Raw genomic sequence first — 18,345 nt, 5'->3', positions numbered from 1 at the left:
GAACCGTGGGCCCTGTCAGTGAGGTCCTGGCATGTGATGCTGAATTGTGGTAAAACTTTACAGATAGCCAGAATACCTTGACTTGACTGTCACTGTGGACTTGAGTTCTGTTTCAGCAGTGTTTTCTAGGCTTGTTTGAAATTTTGAGGCTTAGTGAAGGCTTCCTAACATTAACGTCCTGTTTCAGTTGTGCAGGCATTGAGACAAGCGGGAAGGAGGTCTTCTTCCACTCTCGCTCTAGACCTTATCCTGAGAGCTACACTGCTTTGGCAGTGCCCCCGCTCCCCAGGGTTCTGACTCCAGCTTGAATGAACTTGCTATATGAATGTGCCCTGATACGCCGTAATTGAATAAGTGTTCGGAGAGGTTTGCAATCCCACCAGGTTTAATGATTACGTAGCCTTAAACCGCGTAGATTTTCCAACTCAATTAAACTACCCATTATCTCTTAAGTGACCAATAACGCGTGCGATTATGTCTTACTTTGCAAGTGGGATTAATATCTGCTGTTTATCTCAAGATAAATATTGCTAACATAGCCTGGGAAAGCAATTTTATGCCCTCAAGAGTGAGGCAGTGGAGGACTCAGATGTTGGGTAGGAAGTTTTATCTTTCTGAACTGATTATGAAATATACTAAACATTTATATCGCTTTGTCTTTATAGACTGAAATCGCCAAGAGATTGAATACGATTTGTGCACAAGTCATCCCATTTCTGTCTCAGGAAGTAAGTAAAACTGTTCAGCTGTTAAAGTGCAATTATGTTGCTTCTCTGTTTGCAAATTAGCTAGTTTTAAGATGTTAATTTTATCACGAGGAACAAGTGTGAAGAACATCTGTTACAGCTGAAGTGTGTAAACCCCCTGCTGTTCCATCTCACAGATCTGAGGGGACACTGTAGAAGTGGTGACAGTAGCTCAACCTTAAATTAATTTTTTTCTGTGGAAAACTGCAAAACGACTATCCAGCATAAAGCTTTTCTTTCCTCAGAGGAGTAGTATAAATAAGCTTGATAGCTACTGATGATTCACGTGTCCTTTCTCTAGAGAGCTTTTCTTTCACTGCATTTTAAAAATGGTTCCATCAGGGTTGACTTGACCACGGGAGCAGGTATTTCATTTGTCCTCGTACATCAGGGCAGGTTGACTTAATGCTGTGCATGGACGGAGTGGATGCCAGTGCTATTAAGGATAAGACCATTCATGTTACCTGTTCATGTTACTTTAGCTTATGGAGTTATATACATACATAAGCCATTTTATTAAGTTACAAAGTAGTAGAAGTTTACCCTTAATATTTGAGAGGGTAAAGCTCTTTATGTGAGTAATCTATGACTCAAAACCAGTAATGTTTTAGTTTTGCCTTTACTTTTGGATACAAGCTAATAAATGCAAAACTGTTTTAAGTGTGTACAGGATGCTTCTATCTTGAGACAGTGAAAAACTTATGGGCCTTGGAGCTGGAATACTGAGTGTTTGTTCTCATTGGCATCTACTTTTCCATGCTGGGTAGCACCATCTCTGCTGTTATTATGGCAGCCTTTACCAGCATAGCATTTACTCGATGTTACAGTTTAGATTGGTTGGCCTTTTTTTTTTTTTTAATTTATTTTTGGCTGCGTTGGGTCTTCTTGCTGCGCTTGGGCTTTCTCTAGTTGCGGCGAGCGGGGGCTACTCTTTGTTGCGGAGCACGGGCTTCTCTTGTTGCGGAGCATGGGCTCTAGGCGTGCGGGCTTCAGTAGTTGTGGCTCGTGGGCTTAGTTGCTCCGCGGCATGTGGGATCTTCCCGGACCAGGGCTCGAACCCAAGTCCCCTGCATTGGCAGGTGGATTTTTAACCACTGCGCCATCGGGGAGGTCCCCTGTTGGCCTTTTGAAGCCTGTTGTTCATTAGATTTTAGTAATCCTGGTCTCTGCTAGAGTCTCCTTTCTCCCAAAGAGACCTGTGGCTTTGTTTTTATTTGTGGGTGGAGCTGGGAGGTGCACAGGCTGTTCCCAGCCTGTGATCTCAGAGTGTGTGTGGGGAGAGCAGGGGGCGGGGTCTTTCCTTTCCCCTGTGGAGGGTGAAACATCTAGGGGCTAAAGGAGGAGAGGAATTCCCAGAGTTTCCAAAACCAACTGGTGGGTTGAGATTTGTTGACCAGAGAAGTGATTGCAGGTTTAATATTTAAATTTTAAGTATCAAAAGGGGTGTTTTTAAATGGCTGTAAACTTTTCCTGCTCAAACTTATCATAGCAAACCCCTCCTGAGAACCAGGGTGATCTTCCAAATCCCATACTGTTTATTTTCTAAGGCCTCACGTTACCATTTTTGATGTCCTCCTTTGACTTTCTACCATTCCGAGCCCCAGATTCCCATCAGAAGTAAAGTGGTAACTGGTGTTGGTTAGAAATAAGGGATGCACCGCTCTCAGTTTTCCTTTGTCATTTGTCTGTGTGTTCTGTGGAACAGTGTGTGCTTGAGCAAGTTCACATTTAAAGACATACTACACTTCAGTCTGCACCGCATGTGGCATTTGTCTTACTGTTGGAAGGTACAGTGAAAGTCTTGGCTGCCTTGCTAACACTTTTCCTTCTCCTTGTTTTCAAAGCATCAACAGCAGGTGGCCCAGGCTGTCGAACGTGCCAAACAGGTGACCATGGCAGAGCTGAATGCCATCATCGGGGTACGTGGCCTACCAGGTCTACCTCCTACAGTGTGTATAACCAGCTTTCATTTCTTCTTAATTTGTTGGCTTAATATATATCTATCTATATATAGTGTTGTGTCGCTTAATCTTAACCCATTTGATAAGCGGGGCTGGGGGCAGGGGGTGGTAGTGTCAGGTATGCTGAGGTGTGTAGGGGAAGAAAGATTAGCATAAGGGAGATGATAGAGACAATTTTAGGAGAGGAAGAAAAAATAAATCTTCCCTTCAATGGAAAAATAAATGTAGTTTATCCTGCTCCCTTAGGTTAAAGCTTTGGCAAGGGTTTTAAATACGTACTTTCCTTACTTCTGTTGTACAAACTTTAGATCCCAGTGAGGTCGAGACGTAGCTCGGCATTATTTCATTTCGTCGTCTTTTGCTTTTTTGCCTTTTGCTTTCCCAGGGTATTAGAACCTATGCATAACTGTTTTGCTTTTCTTGTGCCTCTTTCATGAATTTTTAAGTGGCACCCCAATGAAAGGAAAGCCCTCTTGCCGCTGAAGAAGTGATGATTGTCTGCCCTAGTGCCCTCTAGCCTTTCACCAGGTTTCTGCTCTCCTGGGCTGAGTTCAGTTAGTGCTCCTTGCTGGCAACTGGTTGTCAATCACAAGTCATTTGCTCTGCATTAATGAGCCTGGTGAACTGTTGGGTCCATCCCCTGCATGAGTTCATCCCCCCGCCCCCTCACTGCAGGATCCAGGACGGTTCTCATGTTTTCTGCCCTTCCAGACTAAGCGAAAGAAGTAGCTGAAATAAGGGACCGTCCTTGCTGATTTTATTCATATGTGAGTGCCTTGAGCGGATTCAAATCACTCATTTATCAATTTATGTTAATTGCTTGTGAGAAGATGCCCTGCTGGTCTTTATAGTTCCCTCAGACACTTTGTAATGATAATTAGACATGCTGCTGTACGGATTAAGAGTGCCATAGTGCAGTGATGGCCACAGACAATGGAACCAGTTAATCCATCAGGGTTTAAAATTACATCCCAACTGGAGATGGAGAAAAAACATAAGAGCCAAGGAGGATTAAAGAATGAGCCTCAGCTTGAAAACTCTCCTTTCATCAGTTTCTCAATTGCAGATCTGCAGTCGGGTTGCCTGTGGTAAGCTATTGGCAGTCAATTAGGTGAAATAAACTGGGAGGGTGACCTTCATTTCCTTTTAATAGCTTTTTCCTCCCTGAAATGGGGAGCTTCAGTGGATTTTCAGCTTAAATTTTATTCAAGCTGCTTTATTACACTTGACAGCTTAGCTCTGCATAAACAATTCTCCCCTCCTCCTCTTCCCCACAGGTCTGGGCTCTGCATCTCTCCCCCTTAGTGTCACATTTTTGACTGTTACTTAGTGGACTCTCTAATCACATTCAACAAAAAACACAATTACATCTGCATTTGTCTGCTGCCTTCTGTACCCTTTTCTTGTGTAATGAATTGCTTTATTTCAGAGATCAAATCAAATATTCACTGGTACTTTTGCATGTACCGTGTTTGATTAGCAAAGACTAATAGCAAATTGTACTTGTAGCTCGAGCACAGAATTTTTTAGCCCAGATGAATGAGGATGGAAAAGCCTGTTTTGATTAAAGGAAAACATATGCAAAGCAGTTCTCAAGTACCCAGTTACACTTCGTGAAACATGTTTGTTTTCTGATAGGCTCTAAATTTTTACGTATCATTTCTCAGTGGTAAAACTTTGTACTCTTACATTCTCAAAGGCACTGCCCAATCCTATCCATTAGAAAGGAGGAAATTGTGTTAACCAGATGTTTATAGGTAATACTCATTTTGAGTTGAATCAGAAAATAAAAATAGCAGGTTGTTTTGGAAGGGCAGATGAATCACTAATTTTATGAATGGCTTTAGTCCAGGAAACATGTTGTTGAGATTATAAAGGCAGATTAGCTCCGATAGCTAGCAACAATAACCCAAATCAGTGAATTGGGCCCAGCACAAGACTTAACGCCAGTTGCAGGTCTTCAGCATACTGGCATGTGCGGCTTTTATAATTGTAGTTTTTGGATCAGTATATTAATTTATGTCAGCAGGCTCTTTTAAAGTTTGTACTGATCAATAATTATCCCGCACCATAAGTTTCATGCTGTGGCATATGCTTGATTTTTGCTTGAAAGGAATTGTGCGCGTCCTGGAAAATCGAAGTAGCATAAAATTGGGTTGACAATTCAGCAGACCTTTGCACCCCTTCATTGAACATGCAGTGTGTCAGCCTGTCTCCCCAGAGGGGAAGAGGCTCTGGGAGGCTGTCTGTTCCTACAAGCAGCAGCTGCGCGCAGGGTAAATGCAGCCCGGTTTGATAGCAGCTGTCAGTATTGTTCGGGGACCGACTTAGGGTAAAGAACACTGGGAGAGGCCATGCTCTTCGTCTGCATCGACTTTCAAGCTAAGAAAAGAAATAGTAATTTAACGGTTTAGACATCTATTACAAGTGTGAAAGATCATGACAGAGTACCCTTTAAAATGCAAATGAGCTGAAACATTCTCATTCCCTTTAAGGTACAATCAAGGAGCTTACTGCTTGCTTGACAGGGCTACAGATATTTCTCTTTAGCAAACCTGGAAAAAGTTAAATCTTCTCAAGGACACCAGGCTTCTAGGTAAGCTCAGCTGTGTCCTGGGACCGTGGCTGCTCTTTTAGGAGGAAGAGAGAGGTTATAGTTTTTTCCGTTTTTGTAGAGTGAATTAATGGTGCCCATTTCTCACCAGCATAGGAAACGTAGTTCTCATATCTGACGGAAAATACTGAATTTTAAATCTTTTTCACCACAGCACCTGCCTTCAACTTACATAGATTCCTGGTATTTAAGAAAGATAAGCTTCTTAGATATTTGATACTTGGAGAAACTATTGAGATATTTTTTGTTATACTTTTTTTAACAGCTTGACTGATGATATATTTGCTAATTGGCAGACTAATAACTGCAACCTTACTTTTTGAATTTTGCTTTTTATAAGCTCTTTTGTTATTAAACATGTTACGTTCTTGTAACAACAAAAATGCAGAGATCTTAATAGATACAGGGTTTGTTTGGTTTGGCACAAACTCCCTTGTACTTGAGAAAACAAGTTCATTGTGGGAAGGAAACTTATTTATTTGAACCTTGGTAGGTTTTTTTTCCCCCCAAACATCAGGATAGTCTCCACAATTTAATCAGCATTCCTCAAAGTTTTTTTTTTTTAGTTTGGAATGCTATTAAAAATGCTCAAAACGAAGTAGGTTATTGACTGACGTAACATTTTATTTGTGGAATAGCTAACGGCTACCTGAAGGAAAGGAAAATTGACGGACGGGCTCTTCAGATCACTCCCCATTGTAGTATTTGGGGAGGTGGGAACTAAGAGCTCTCTTCTACCTGCTCTGATACTACATAATTGATTTTAAGTTGAGATTGGGATTCCAAATAATCAGTGTTATCTTTTAATTGGGTTTATATCACATATAATTGGGTTTATATCACGTATAATTAATATAAATCATATAAATATAGATATGGATATATACATACCTGTACACACGCAGGTTTTTTAAAAATTGATGTGTAATTCACAGGTGAGGTGCACAGCTCCTGAGTGTACAGATTGATCACTGGCACATGCACACACCCTGTAGCCCACATTCCTCTCTGGGTGCAGATTGTTCCCACCTCCGCAGGAAGTCCCCTTGTGCTTCTTCTCAGCCAAGTTTTCCCACCCCCCTAAAGAAACACGGTTGCTTTTTGATTAAAAAGTAGAAGAGTAAAAGAATAATTAGCAGAGTGTGATTTTCTTTATTAAAACAGTTACATAGTTGTATATCTATTTCTAACCAAGTACCTACTGCCTAACTTCTCAGTGTTATATGCTCATCTTTCTAAGACCATTTGTATTGTGTTAACCTGGACAAAGCCTGGGCCTAGGATGAGATGCACTTGTTTGGGACACTTTGCACTGCCACTTTTTATTTTTATTTTTAAAAAATATTTATTTATTTTATTTTTGGCTGCATTGGGTCTTAGTTGTGGCACATGGGATCTTTTGTTGCGGGGCGCAGGCTTCTCTCTAGTTGTGGCCTGCGGGCTGTCTAGTTGTGGCCTGCGTGCTCAGTAGTTGTGGCACACGGGCTTAGTTGCCCCGCGGCATGTGGGATCTTAGTTCCCAGACCAGGGGTTGAACCTGTGTCCCCTGCATTGGAAGGTGGATTCTTAACCACTGGACCACCAGGGAAGTCCCGGCACTGCCACTTTTTAGCTTTGTGACCTTGTACAGCCAGTTAACCTCTATCAGCGTCCTTCTGCAGGACAATGGATAATACCATTTACCTTGCATGGCTTTTGTGGGGGTAAGATCTTGGCTGGCAGCCTTCAACGAGCATGTGGTGCTGACACCCTGAACTGAGGTTTTGTCCGCCTGGTTTCTTTCGGCACCAGTAGCAGATCTCTGGGTCCAGTTGGCCAGGCTCCTGTGAAGGGGCGATTGCTCCTAGCAGCAGGTCACCTCCTCCTTTGTCTGTTCTGGTGGTTACATGGATGTTGGTGTTTGAGATTAGACCCAGCCAGATGCTCTGCTCCTGCCGTTAAGTTGTCGTGCTCGAATGATTTCTAATAAGGACTCAGAAGTGCCAAAGCACTGCCATTTAACTTTTGACAAACAAACTTACTAAAGTTCAGAACAAGGCGGGAAAGTTAAGTTAGGGGAACAGATGGAGGGGTTTGAGAAGCAAAAATGTGAGGACAAGGCATCATTGGCTTCCTTACTCAACATAAAGAGGAAAGGGCACCAGGCCTTTTGCTGGCCCTGAGAGGTGGCGGGGATCCTTGTGATAGAATTGGAAGGAGAGAAGAGTTAGAAGACATGGACAGATGAACAGTTCCCCTACCACAAAATGCCAGATTTCTGATAGCTGCCTTGATGCTGACTGTTGGATATAAGAGAATTTAAACAATTTCCCATAGCAGTGCTATGAACGTCAGGAACTCAGGGAAATTTGGGGTTAATGTAAGCAACGTTGTTTGTCCTTTCTCATTTATTTGGATGTGATCTGACTTACTTTCCATGAATATAACTTCTGTCAAGGCCTATGGGGCTCAGGTTTGGGGCTCCAGTTATTGGTCGTCTGTGTATACTCCTGTTCCATAGGCAAATTTATAATTCTCTATACTTTAAAACAACTTAGTATGAAATAAAAGAAGTCTAGGGTGGTCTGTGGTGTGTGACTATGTGTATTTGTGTAGGTGGTGGCTGTGAATACAAACTCCTGATGTGTCTGCAGAGGAGCCTTTCTGTCCTTGAGAGATTGAGTTGTAGACCTAAAGGACTCCCTATTGTTGCAGGAGATGATGGGTTTAAGGATTAGCAAAAATGTTGGATTATTTTTTTCCTCTGGCTGTGGCTGTCAGACATCTATAGGATTGTAGTGTAGGAAGTTTAAGAGGATGAGGTTAGCCTCTTATTCTTATGAGTATGCAGTTAATCCCTGGAAAGCCCATCAATAACCCAGCTGTAAGTTTCTTTCTCTCACCCTGAGAGAATAATGCATAGCCTGCTACCAAAAGGAGTAAATAAAATGATGACAACAAACATGGATCTTCCAGCTCTACCAGCTTCTATTTAGTGACATACCTGCCACTTAAATTCCACCAGTCCAGCCCTTTTATTAATTTTCCAAAGAGATGGTGCAATATCGCAGAGAAGTCTTTTATACATCCTACCTCTTCTTTAGGTCGAGCTAGTTTTTTTTTTTTTTTTTTACTGAGGGTACAAGTAGGTATCTCTGACAAATGCAGAGCTGAAGCATTGTCTACTTGTTCGTTTCCCCATATATTTTCATATGATTTTTATTTGGATTGCTTAGAAGAAGGCGTTATAACATTTTCCCTCTTTTCAGAGGAAGAAGAAAAATCTTCAGAATAGAAAGTTGAGCATCTCATTTTAGAAATTAGATCTATGCAGTTTTTTTTAATTGATAGATGACTTAACGTACCACATCATTCACCCTTTTAAACACACACAGCTCAGTGGTTTTTAGTATATTCACAGACTTGTACAGCCATCACTACTATCTCATTCTTGAACATTTTCATCACTCCAAAAATAAACCCATATTCATTAGTAATCAGGCCCCATACCCCCTCCCCTCAACCCCCTGGCAACCACTAATCTTTCTATCTCTGTGGATTTGCCTGTTCTGAACATTTCATATAAACGGAATCATATGATATGTGGCCTTTTGTGTCTGGCTTATTTCACTTGCATAATGTTTTCAAGGTCTATAGATGTTGTAGCAAGTACTTCAGTCCTTTTTATTGATGAATGATACTCCATTGCATCAATATGCTGCATTTGTTTATCCAATCAGTTGCTGGTCATTTAGGTTGTTTCCACCTCTTGACTGTTATGAATAATGCTGCTGTGAACATTTGTGTACAAACTTTTGTGTGGACACGTTTTCTTTTATCTGGTGTTTATATCTAGGAATGGAACTCTGGGTCATATGGTAACTCCATTTAGCTTAAACAACCAAGTGGCTGTACCATTTTACATTCTCCCTAGCAGTGGATGAGAATTCCAGTTTCTCTGCTTCTTCTCCAACACTTGTTATTGTCCATTGTTTTTATTCTAGCCCTCCTGGTGTGACATGCTGTCTCATTTGTGGGTTTTTTTTTTTTTTTTTTTTTTTTTTTTGCGGTACGTGGGCCTCTCACTGCTGTGGCCCCTCCCGCCGCGGAGCACAGGCTCCGGACGCGCAGGCTCAGCGGCCATGGCTCACGGGCCCAGCCGCTCCACGGCATGCGGGATCCTCCCAGACCGGGGCACAAACCCGTGTCCCCTGCATCAGCAGGCGGGCTCTCAACCACTGCGCCACCAGGGAAGCCCCTCATTTGTGGTTTTGATTTGCATTTCTCTGATGGCTGATGGCGCTGAGCATCTTTTCACTGAAACCTTACATGGTTTTATAAGTGGATCTACCTAAGTAAACAAGGCTTTTAAAAAGCTTATTCTAGTTTAGGTCTTTTAAGTCATGACAGAAACAGACACCCAGGGCAGGTAGGATGAATAAGTCAGGGGGTGATGCAGAATGAGTTGGCCTTTGTGGATTAGCTGAGATGCAGAAGCAGTAAAGACGAGTTTAGATCCTTTTCAGAAATTTAGGCCTTCATCCTGGTGCCTGCCTACGTACAGGCCATCAGTGTTGCTTCTGCATCTCATTTTCTGTGTGCTCCTGCATCGAGATGGAGCCTCTCAATGGATTTATGTATTTATTTATTTTATTGTCTTCAAGTGGCTTGCGAATTCTTGGCCCCAGCAAGCAGTTTCTGCCTGTTTATCACCCTTGCCCCCTTCACGCGAGAGGCCATCCACATAATGGGAGGTTTTCAGATAACTCCTGTTGTGGTGTCCTTGATGTTTCTCCTGCCACATAGCTCTTCCCCACTTTTCCCACTTGTTTATCATAGCATACCCATTTTCTTTTTCTGCACTCTCCCAAGATAAGAACTGAGTGTTTTAAAGAACAGAGAAATAGCAGAAAATCAAGGAAGAATGACTTGGAGAGAACTGTCAATAAATGCTACTTTTCACTGCCCCCCCCCACTTTAAAAGTGTTTAAATACCAAGTGCTATAAATGCCACTTACTGTCACACTTTTAGCATTAAAGATGCTATTTTGGGGCATGGTTTTAGTTCTGGTTGGGTTCAGTTTGTGATCTGTGTGACATAGTTTTCCCAAAGGTTATAAAGTGGGTTAAATTTCAGAAATTCAGTGGTTGGTGATAAGGAACTTATTAACATCTAGTGGGGATGAGAGGGACGTTGGCCTTCGTTTTTATTCTGGTGTCCTTTCCACTTGTATAGGCAGCTCTGTGGCGATAAACCCTGTGCTACACCTGTTTTAGAAACAAAAATGTAGAAACCACTGCACAATTATATTAAGGCTCTGAATGTAAACAGCAAAGTCAATTTCATATAGCAACATAAATTGACCCAGTCTGCACTGGGTAAAATGTGAATTAAAATTCTAAATGTGTGGCTGTTGTTTGACACGGATGAGGTTATTTTATTCCTTGCGGGTTTTCAGTGTCACTAACTCAGTGTTTGGTGTTTGTTTTACTTGTCTCATTCCCAGCCTATTCAAATTGTTTGGATTAAGAACAAGTACAGTTATCTCCTTATGACCCAAACTAAACCTTTCCCTAATCACCTTTGAGGCACCAGAACAGTATGTAAAAGTTCCCATTGTAGCTCTTTTCCCAAATTGTTTTGTAAAATGTGAAGTTTCTGATTGTTTGTTTTGTTTCGAATTGTTAGTGGAGTCAGCATTAGGAAGCAGAGGCTCATTTTTTTGAGCTGTGACAAGGTACTCGATGGAGAAGGGACAGTGAAAAGTGAATATTTTAAAGTACTTCTGGTGTTTTTGTTTTTGTTTTTTTTTTCAATACGCGGGCCTCTCACTGCTGTGGCCTCTTCCGCTGCGGAGCACAGGCTCCGGACGCGCAGGCCCAGCGGCCATGGCTCACGGGCCCAGCCACTCCGCGGCATGTGGGATCTTCCCGGACTGGGGCACGAATCCGTGTCCCCTGCATCGGCAGGCGGACTCTCAACCACTGCGCCACCAGGGAAGCCCAGTACTTCTGTTTTTTAAGCAACAATTTGGCAAGTCCTTTGGCATATAAGAACGTGGGTTCTAATGTAATGGGACAGAATTCCAGCTTAGGTTGAGACCAGAACTTCTCACCCTCAGCACTGTTGACATTTTGGGCTCGTGAATTCTCTGTGCTGGGGGCTGTCCGGTGCATTGTAGGACGTTTAACAGCATCCCCAGCCTCTACCTACTAGATGCCAGCAACACTTCTACTGGTCTTTCCCTCCCAGTTGTGACAACCACGAATGTCTCTAGGTGTTGCCAAATGTCCCTGGGGTGGGGAAAGTGGTGTTGAAATTGTTTAAAGAGCTACCAGTCTAGATTGATACATGTTACCCCAAACCACCATTGTTCATCAGAAATGCCTTTTCTGATAGCTTTATAAACTGTGTTGCTTATGTGTTCTGTGGTGTATAAATCTATAAGCATTAACTTAAAGAAAATGTTTACTAATTAGTGCAAGCTAATGAATGGGTAGAAGGTTGAATTTTCCCAGCCAGCCTTGCTGTCACGTTGAGAAACATTTTACAGTTTCCCCGATGATTTGGGTAGGTTTGGGTCTATGGAGGACTGATTCATGTAAATTCCCCTAATTGGCAGAGCCATCGGATTTTTTGATGTGTTGCTGACTATATAGCAATGTCAGGATCTCTTTTCTTGTAGCATATATTTTTAAGTAACATTCATGTTTCTTCCTTTTGGTGAAGGTGATGAGTACTAGTCTGTCCCAGGTAAGCCGTGTTGAGAAAAAAATGTTCATTAGGATACATGGGGCAAGTGGGCTGCCCTTTTGGAGTCAGTTGTTTCAATCTCCTGGATGTGGGCCCTCTATTCATTTCAATAAATTTTTTATCTTAGAAATAACACTTATTACTTATTAAGCATCTTCTTCTGAGAGAAGCCGGAACTATCTCTGTTTCAGCTTGATTCTTCTTTATCAGCTTCCTTGGAAGAGAGCTAGAGCAAAAGATACTTTCCTTTTTCAGACGTAGGGTATTGGAAAGTGGGGACTGGAGAGATGGCACTCGTGAGTCATAAATCTAAGAACAAATTCCCATCTGTCACTGCTGATGAGGCTGCATCGTGAAGATGGTTTTATTTCCGGGTAAATGCCCAATAGTGAATGTGGATTGTCTCTGGGTGTGCAGTATTGCACAAGAGTATCTCCTTACCTGGGAAGGGAGAAACGTGAGGTCCTCGGTGGAGAAAGAGATTGCCCTCTTCCTTCCCTTTGCTTGGGAACATTAGGTCTGCAACTGATCCCTTGTGAACAGTCCTGGGCTGCTGGGGTCACAGGAGAAATGCTGTTCTAGGGAATAAAAGCTTTGCAATCATTGTTCTGGCTATGAGCCCCACGGCAAGCCACTCTTTCGTCTGTGACATGGGAGCCATTATGCCCGCCCACCCTTCCTCCCTCTGGTGTATTCCGAGCTGAGGCCAGATAAGGAAGCTGGAAATATGATCTAGGAGCGCTGCATGGTGGGATAAAGAAGTGGAACGTGAGGCAGCAGTCTCCACGTTTCTTGGGTCCTGCAGCAGCTTCAACAGCTGTGATTCATCCTGTCGCTGCCTACTTAGTACTCCTTTCATTTTGTGATAGGATTTATGCTTTCTTAAAAAAAAGGAGGAAGAAGGAGTTTCAAGATCGCCAAGCTAAGGATGGAAGAACCTAATTGCCTCTAATGATGGGCAGTGAGCTATCTCCTCAAGGGGCCTGGAAAGCTAGAGCACGCTAGAGGTGGGACTTACCCACGGCCAGTTAGGCTGTTGGATAGCCCTGTTGAGAGCTATTTGCCTGAAGGTTGAGTTTAACTTTGCAGGTCTGTTTCACAGCTGTGGCAAAGCCCCTTTATCTTATAAGCTTAGTCTTTCTTTTCAATAGTACATCGGAGAATCCTTTCCAGTTCATCCTTCCAAAAACCAACTTGGGCTTGGCAGAAAATCTGCTTCCTTCTAGCATATCCAAATATCACCTGAGACTGCCTTTGCTCTAACGTAAAATCACACGTCTGGAGTTGTTTTTTGGTGTCTCCATTTGGGGGGGGGATTTAGAGGGGGACTGAGGGTGGGGTGCAGGCAAGGGTGATAGGGTTGGTATCCTCCACCCTATAGTTAAATTCCTTCCCCTCTGCTTAGCCTCTCTCATCTTCTTTAATCAGTGCCGTGCTTAATTACCCCACTGCACCCGCTTGTGTATGCATCACTGCCTTTCCCTCCAAGAAGCCGGACATTGCTTTTACTCTGAGTAATGATAGTAATCGCTGGTAGGGCAGACCTGTTCCTCATCTTTCTCCGAGCACATTTCTTATGGCAGGTGTCTAGTTCCTAATTAAGTGCTAATGAGCATGCCTAGTGGACCGTGATGCCGCTGCCAGCTCCTTCAGTTTTATGTCCTGCTATTGCCAAGCTCTTAAAAGGTGACGGAGCAAGAATTAGTGTCTTTGGGATGACAGGAAGGTGATTTTATGCATAAAGAAGTTGTTATTGTGATCTCAAATGGTGAATGAGTACTTTATAAATACTTTCCAAGAATACTATTAATGCTGCCTGCTCTGACCTCACCCCTTTTCCAGTTTCCCTCGCATTAGAACTGTGCTCTCTTTGGAAGGAGTGGAGGTTTAAAGAGAAGGTTGACGCCTAAAGATTTTTTTAAAAGATACTAGAAGTGGTTGAAAATTTACTGTAAAATGACTATAGATACCGATTTCTGCCTTTTAGATGCTGCTTTCTCTTGCTCTTGCGCGCCGGAAGCATGTTTAGGATTCAGTCAAAGATCAGTGGTCAGGGTGGAAATTGCTGAAGATCTGGTGTGAAGATCTAATATATTCAGTATGTGCAAGGGTGTAATAAATAAAACGAGTTATTGAGTCCCAGGGAAGTGAGCACAAATCAGAATCTTAAGAATTTCCTAACATTACACCTTAGAAATTGAGCTTTAATCGTTTTTACTGTCTCATCAAAAACGAGTTTTATGTTGGACAGCTGAAATGTGGCCAGATTTATGGTGCAAGGGCCATTGCTTGGATACTTTTTCATTTCCTACAACATATCTTAAATATAATATATGAGAGCAGTGATACTCTAATGTGAACAGGTTTCTAACCTCTGGAATGGGTTAAGTGATAGAGGCGAAGGCATTTGGGAATGGGGACTTGGTCATCATGGTTGGAGTCCCACACATCTGGTGGGAGTGCTTTCCTCAGCAGGGTTCTTGACCTGAGTCTTGGTGTTTTCTTCCGTGACACGGGAGGGGGGTAGGTTTGGGGCATGGGGCTCAGGAGAAAGGAAGGGATAAACAAAGTTTTGTCTCTAAGGTTCCTTCCATTTGTCACATGCGTGGCTCCCAGAGGGCTCCCTCTGTATGTGGTGGTACCGTGACTAGAGCACAGCCATGAGGGTCCTTCCTACGTTGACTTCACTTCCCTGCCACCTGGTGGGAGAAACTCAATGCCTTGAGCCCCATCTGTGAGATGGGAATATCAATACTTCCTCCATTCTGTGAGGGCTTGATGAGCTCAGGGCACACAAGTACATGAGAGATGCTACTTCTTCCTGCTTTCTAGGTTCCGTTAACTAAAGATAATGTTTGGTTTTGTCTCATCCTAACGTTGTGGTAAGCTAACGCAAGAATGCTGGGGTGCAATGGAGTCACCTAGTAACTGGTGACTAGTTGAGAATATAGTTACTGTATTATAGGATGCATATCTGCACCTCTCCTATTTTAACCTTTCTGAAGTCAGAATGGGTCTGAAATCTGTGGCATCTTAGATTCAATGATGCGCTGGATTTCATCCTTGGAGGCGCTTAGAGATGGAACTAACCACTGTGTGAGGGCTTACTAACTTATCCAAGTTTGCTAATAATCAGTGGCTACACTTGGAGGGCGTGAGTTAGGCCTGAAGGTGACAGTGTCAATCTGAGGATTATGTTTTGGGAAGATTATATGATATCAGGTAACTGAGCAGATGAAAGCTTTTGATGGACTGAAAGTGCTAACCACATTTTTTTCTCTCTTTCCTCCCTGTCTCTCTCCTTGTTCCCTTCCTCTGTGTGTGTGTGTGTGTGTGTGTGTGTGTGTGTGTGGAACCTCCTGTTCTGTCTCCTCCATCCTCTCCTGTCACGTCTGCTGTCTCCCCGGTTGCCATCACCACCGCCACCACCTCCCTCTCTCTCCCTCCTCCTCTTCCTCTCTCACCACCACCACCAACAGCAGCAGCAGTTGCAAGCTCAGCATCTTTCTCACGGCCATGGACCTCCAGTGCCCCTCACCCCTCACCCTTCGGGACTTCAGCCTCCTGGAATCCCGCCCCTCGGCGGCAGTGCCGGCCTCCTGGCGCTGTCTAGTGCTCTGAGTGGCCAGTCTCACTTGGCAATTAAAGATGACAAGAAGCACCACGATGCAGAGCACCACAGAGGTGAGAGGCCGGGCAAGCCAGATTAGGACCTTGCCCTAACACTCTTACAGGGCTGCAAAGTTTGTGCACCGCTAAAGAAAGCCCCAACCCATTCAGAGAGCAAACAATGAGCTAAGAGGAACTGTCTGTCGCACAGCTTGGCCACTGAAACACAGTTCACCCTGGAGGTTTTCAGGGTTTAACGTGGGCATCTGTAGATTTCTCCATCTCTTTAGATGGCAGGCATCTTGACATCTTGGCAACTGCCTCATTAATGCCAGTGGCCTGTACCATATTATGGAAAACTGTTAACTGCTTAATTGGGTAATTTTCAAAGAAAGTAATGTTGTTAAATGGGGCGAAATAAGAAGTTAAATTTGAAAGTGAATGTGTTCAAATGAAAGGTTTGATAATTGCATCTGTTACTACTTAGTTTCATAGGCTTTAATTCTAGTATGCATTAAATATTGGGCAAAATTGCACTTGACTAATTTTTGAAAAAAAGTAATTTATTCTGTCAAGAAATTTTTAAAAAATAGGCTTTTGTGTATGGTTAAACTGTAAATCTTATGTTTACAAAATACTGTAATTTTCAGGAAATCACTGTATTAGGAATGTGCAATGACTTATATAAATAAAAGCCATTTTAAAACTGTTTGGGGCTTGTGTTCTAATTATTCCCCCCTTTTTTTTATTTCTGTTCTTGCCTCTGTGTCTGAACGGGCATGTCTGTGCGTTTCTTGGTAACCTCGGGAGCAGACAGAGAACCGGGCACAGTAAGTACCCTGACGCCTGCTGCACATAAACGCGTTCTCCCCCACTGCAGTGCACCCTCATCCGCCTTTCTTTAAACACAGGCACAGACACATATATTCTACTCTCTCTCGGCGACCTGTTTTTCTTTTTTTTTCTTTTTTTAAAAAATATGACTGTTTCCCCCCACCCTTTGTCTTTTATATAAAACTTCCATCAGATGAGAGGGAGGCAAAGCTGTTTGCTATGATTACTCACTTGAAAATACACTTTGATCCCTATGTGCCCCAGACCCATTTAAAAAATATGTTTATCATTGCACTTCGAGTCCAGGTTTACCTGTAGTTTAAGAGAGTATTCATTTTTATCTTAAGTCAGTTGTACAGGCGAGAGGTCACAATCCATATGTGAAATTAGTTAGTATTGTGTTATTTCTACCTAAACCATTCATTATCCTCTGCAAATGCATCTTAGTTGCTAGGTTTCCATATCTAGTTTTCTTTTCATAATTGTCCTTGGAGTGTGAACTTGAACTTAACTTTATTTTAGTCCAGAGAACTGAGTGTCTGAGTAAGCTCTCAAAACCAAGGAAATTCAGTGCACGGGGCTCTGTGCTTATCGAGTTCATTTTTTTTCACCAGCCTAAATCTTACCCATTTTACATAAAGCACGTTTGATCTGTACACATATCTGCCGGTTACTTGTGGGGAGGCCTGTCTCTAAAATGCGTCTCTTACATGTTGTGGAACAAACAGAATGAGAAATTGGCCCCTTTTCAGGTCAAATAACCTCCAGTTTTTGCCCCCTTCCTTCCTTCCTTCTTTCTGAACATGGCGGTACTTTGATCATCTTCAATCTAAATATTGTTAAAAAATAGGAGATACTGAACTTTTAAATCACTCTGATACTTTCTTATGAGTTTGGGGGGACGGTGTGTAAACTTTTTCAGTTTGAAAAGTTTAGGCACCCCTCCACACACACCTTCTGTGTAGAACGGTAGCTATTTTTAAAATTCTTTTTGGGACAGAGCTTTGTTTACTTCATGTGTCAGGATGTACTGGGGGGAATGGATAATGGTGAAAGGATGAGGTAGGTAGTTTTGAAATTCTTGTCCTGTAAGTTTTCTTTGGAAAATGTTGGGAGGAGAAAAGAGGGGAGAAAAAAAATTAGATCTAGGGAATAAAATTACCTACTCCGAAAGTATGGACCTAAGTAAACTGATTTATGGAGGTGACCTTTCTGTTTTGCTGTTCAGTGTCCCTGTAGATTGTCATCTTTTTTGCCAGGTTCATTCAATAGAGTATCAAATGAAAAACCCTAATCCTGGGCCAGAGAATAGAGATGGCAGAAGATGATGTTGGGAATGCCCACATGCATTAGTCTGCTGCATGTTTTAATCTATTGAATTTATTCTAGGTTTGAGACTTTATTTTTATTTCAACTTTATGTTATCAGTACTACTGTTCCACCTTAAGTCACGGTATATTTATTGAATGCTTACTCTGTGTAAGGTAATATAGGAAATATATCTGTAGTGAGCGATGTGTAGGGATATGTAGGTACACGTATCACAAGCCCTTTCTCAAAGAACCAAGGGAAAGCAACAAAAATGCTAGACGATACAAGGCTGAAGAAAGTTTGAGCAGGAGTTCTAGACAGTTGTGGAAGGGATACCATGGTGTATGCCTCTCTGAAATGCCAGTGGCAGGAAAGAGTAGAATTTGCACACTTAAGCTTATAGAGGCATTTTTCCATAACTCGGTGTGACTATTTCTGAGTATGTCTAATAATCTGTGTGTAATCTTGGCTGGAAGATGTAATCAAGAACTTGATTGGGGAAGTGAGGGTGAGGTGGACGAAGGTTAATGAGTTGTA

The 18,345-nt window shown here is 42.4% G+C and overlaps 1 protein-coding gene across 2 annotated transcripts in view; it reads left to right on the top strand.

The window, feature by feature from the left end:
- The window catches only part of LOC132491909 (transducin-like enhancer protein 1), an 87,834-nt gene that overhangs the window by 28,684 nt on the left and 40,805 nt on the right, over window positions 1-18,345 (top strand). The window contains exons 5-8 of one of the 2 annotated variants that reach the window (XM_060100958.1): window positions 666-728; window positions 2,591-2,665; window positions 15,534-15,738; window positions 16,477-16,493. In XM_060100958.1, coding sequence (XP_059956941.1) covers window positions 666-728; window positions 2,591-2,665; window positions 15,534-15,738; window positions 16,477-16,493 — 360 coding nt within the window. Of the gene's footprint in view, window positions 1-665; window positions 729-2,590; window positions 2,696-15,533; window positions 15,739-16,476; window positions 16,494-18,345 lie in introns of both variants that reach the window. The other variant, XM_060100957.1, reaches the window with a different exon arrangement.

This window comes from Mesoplodon densirostris, chromosome 6 (genome assembly GCF_025265405.1).
Source record: "Mesoplodon densirostris isolate mMesDen1 chromosome 6, mMesDen1 primary haplotype, whole genome shotgun sequence".
Lineage (NCBI taxonomy): Eukaryota > Metazoa > Chordata > Mammalia > Artiodactyla > Ziphiidae > Mesoplodon > Mesoplodon densirostris.
The sequence above is the reverse complement of the archived record's forward strand: the minus strand, read 5'-3'. Positions and strand labels throughout refer to the sequence as shown.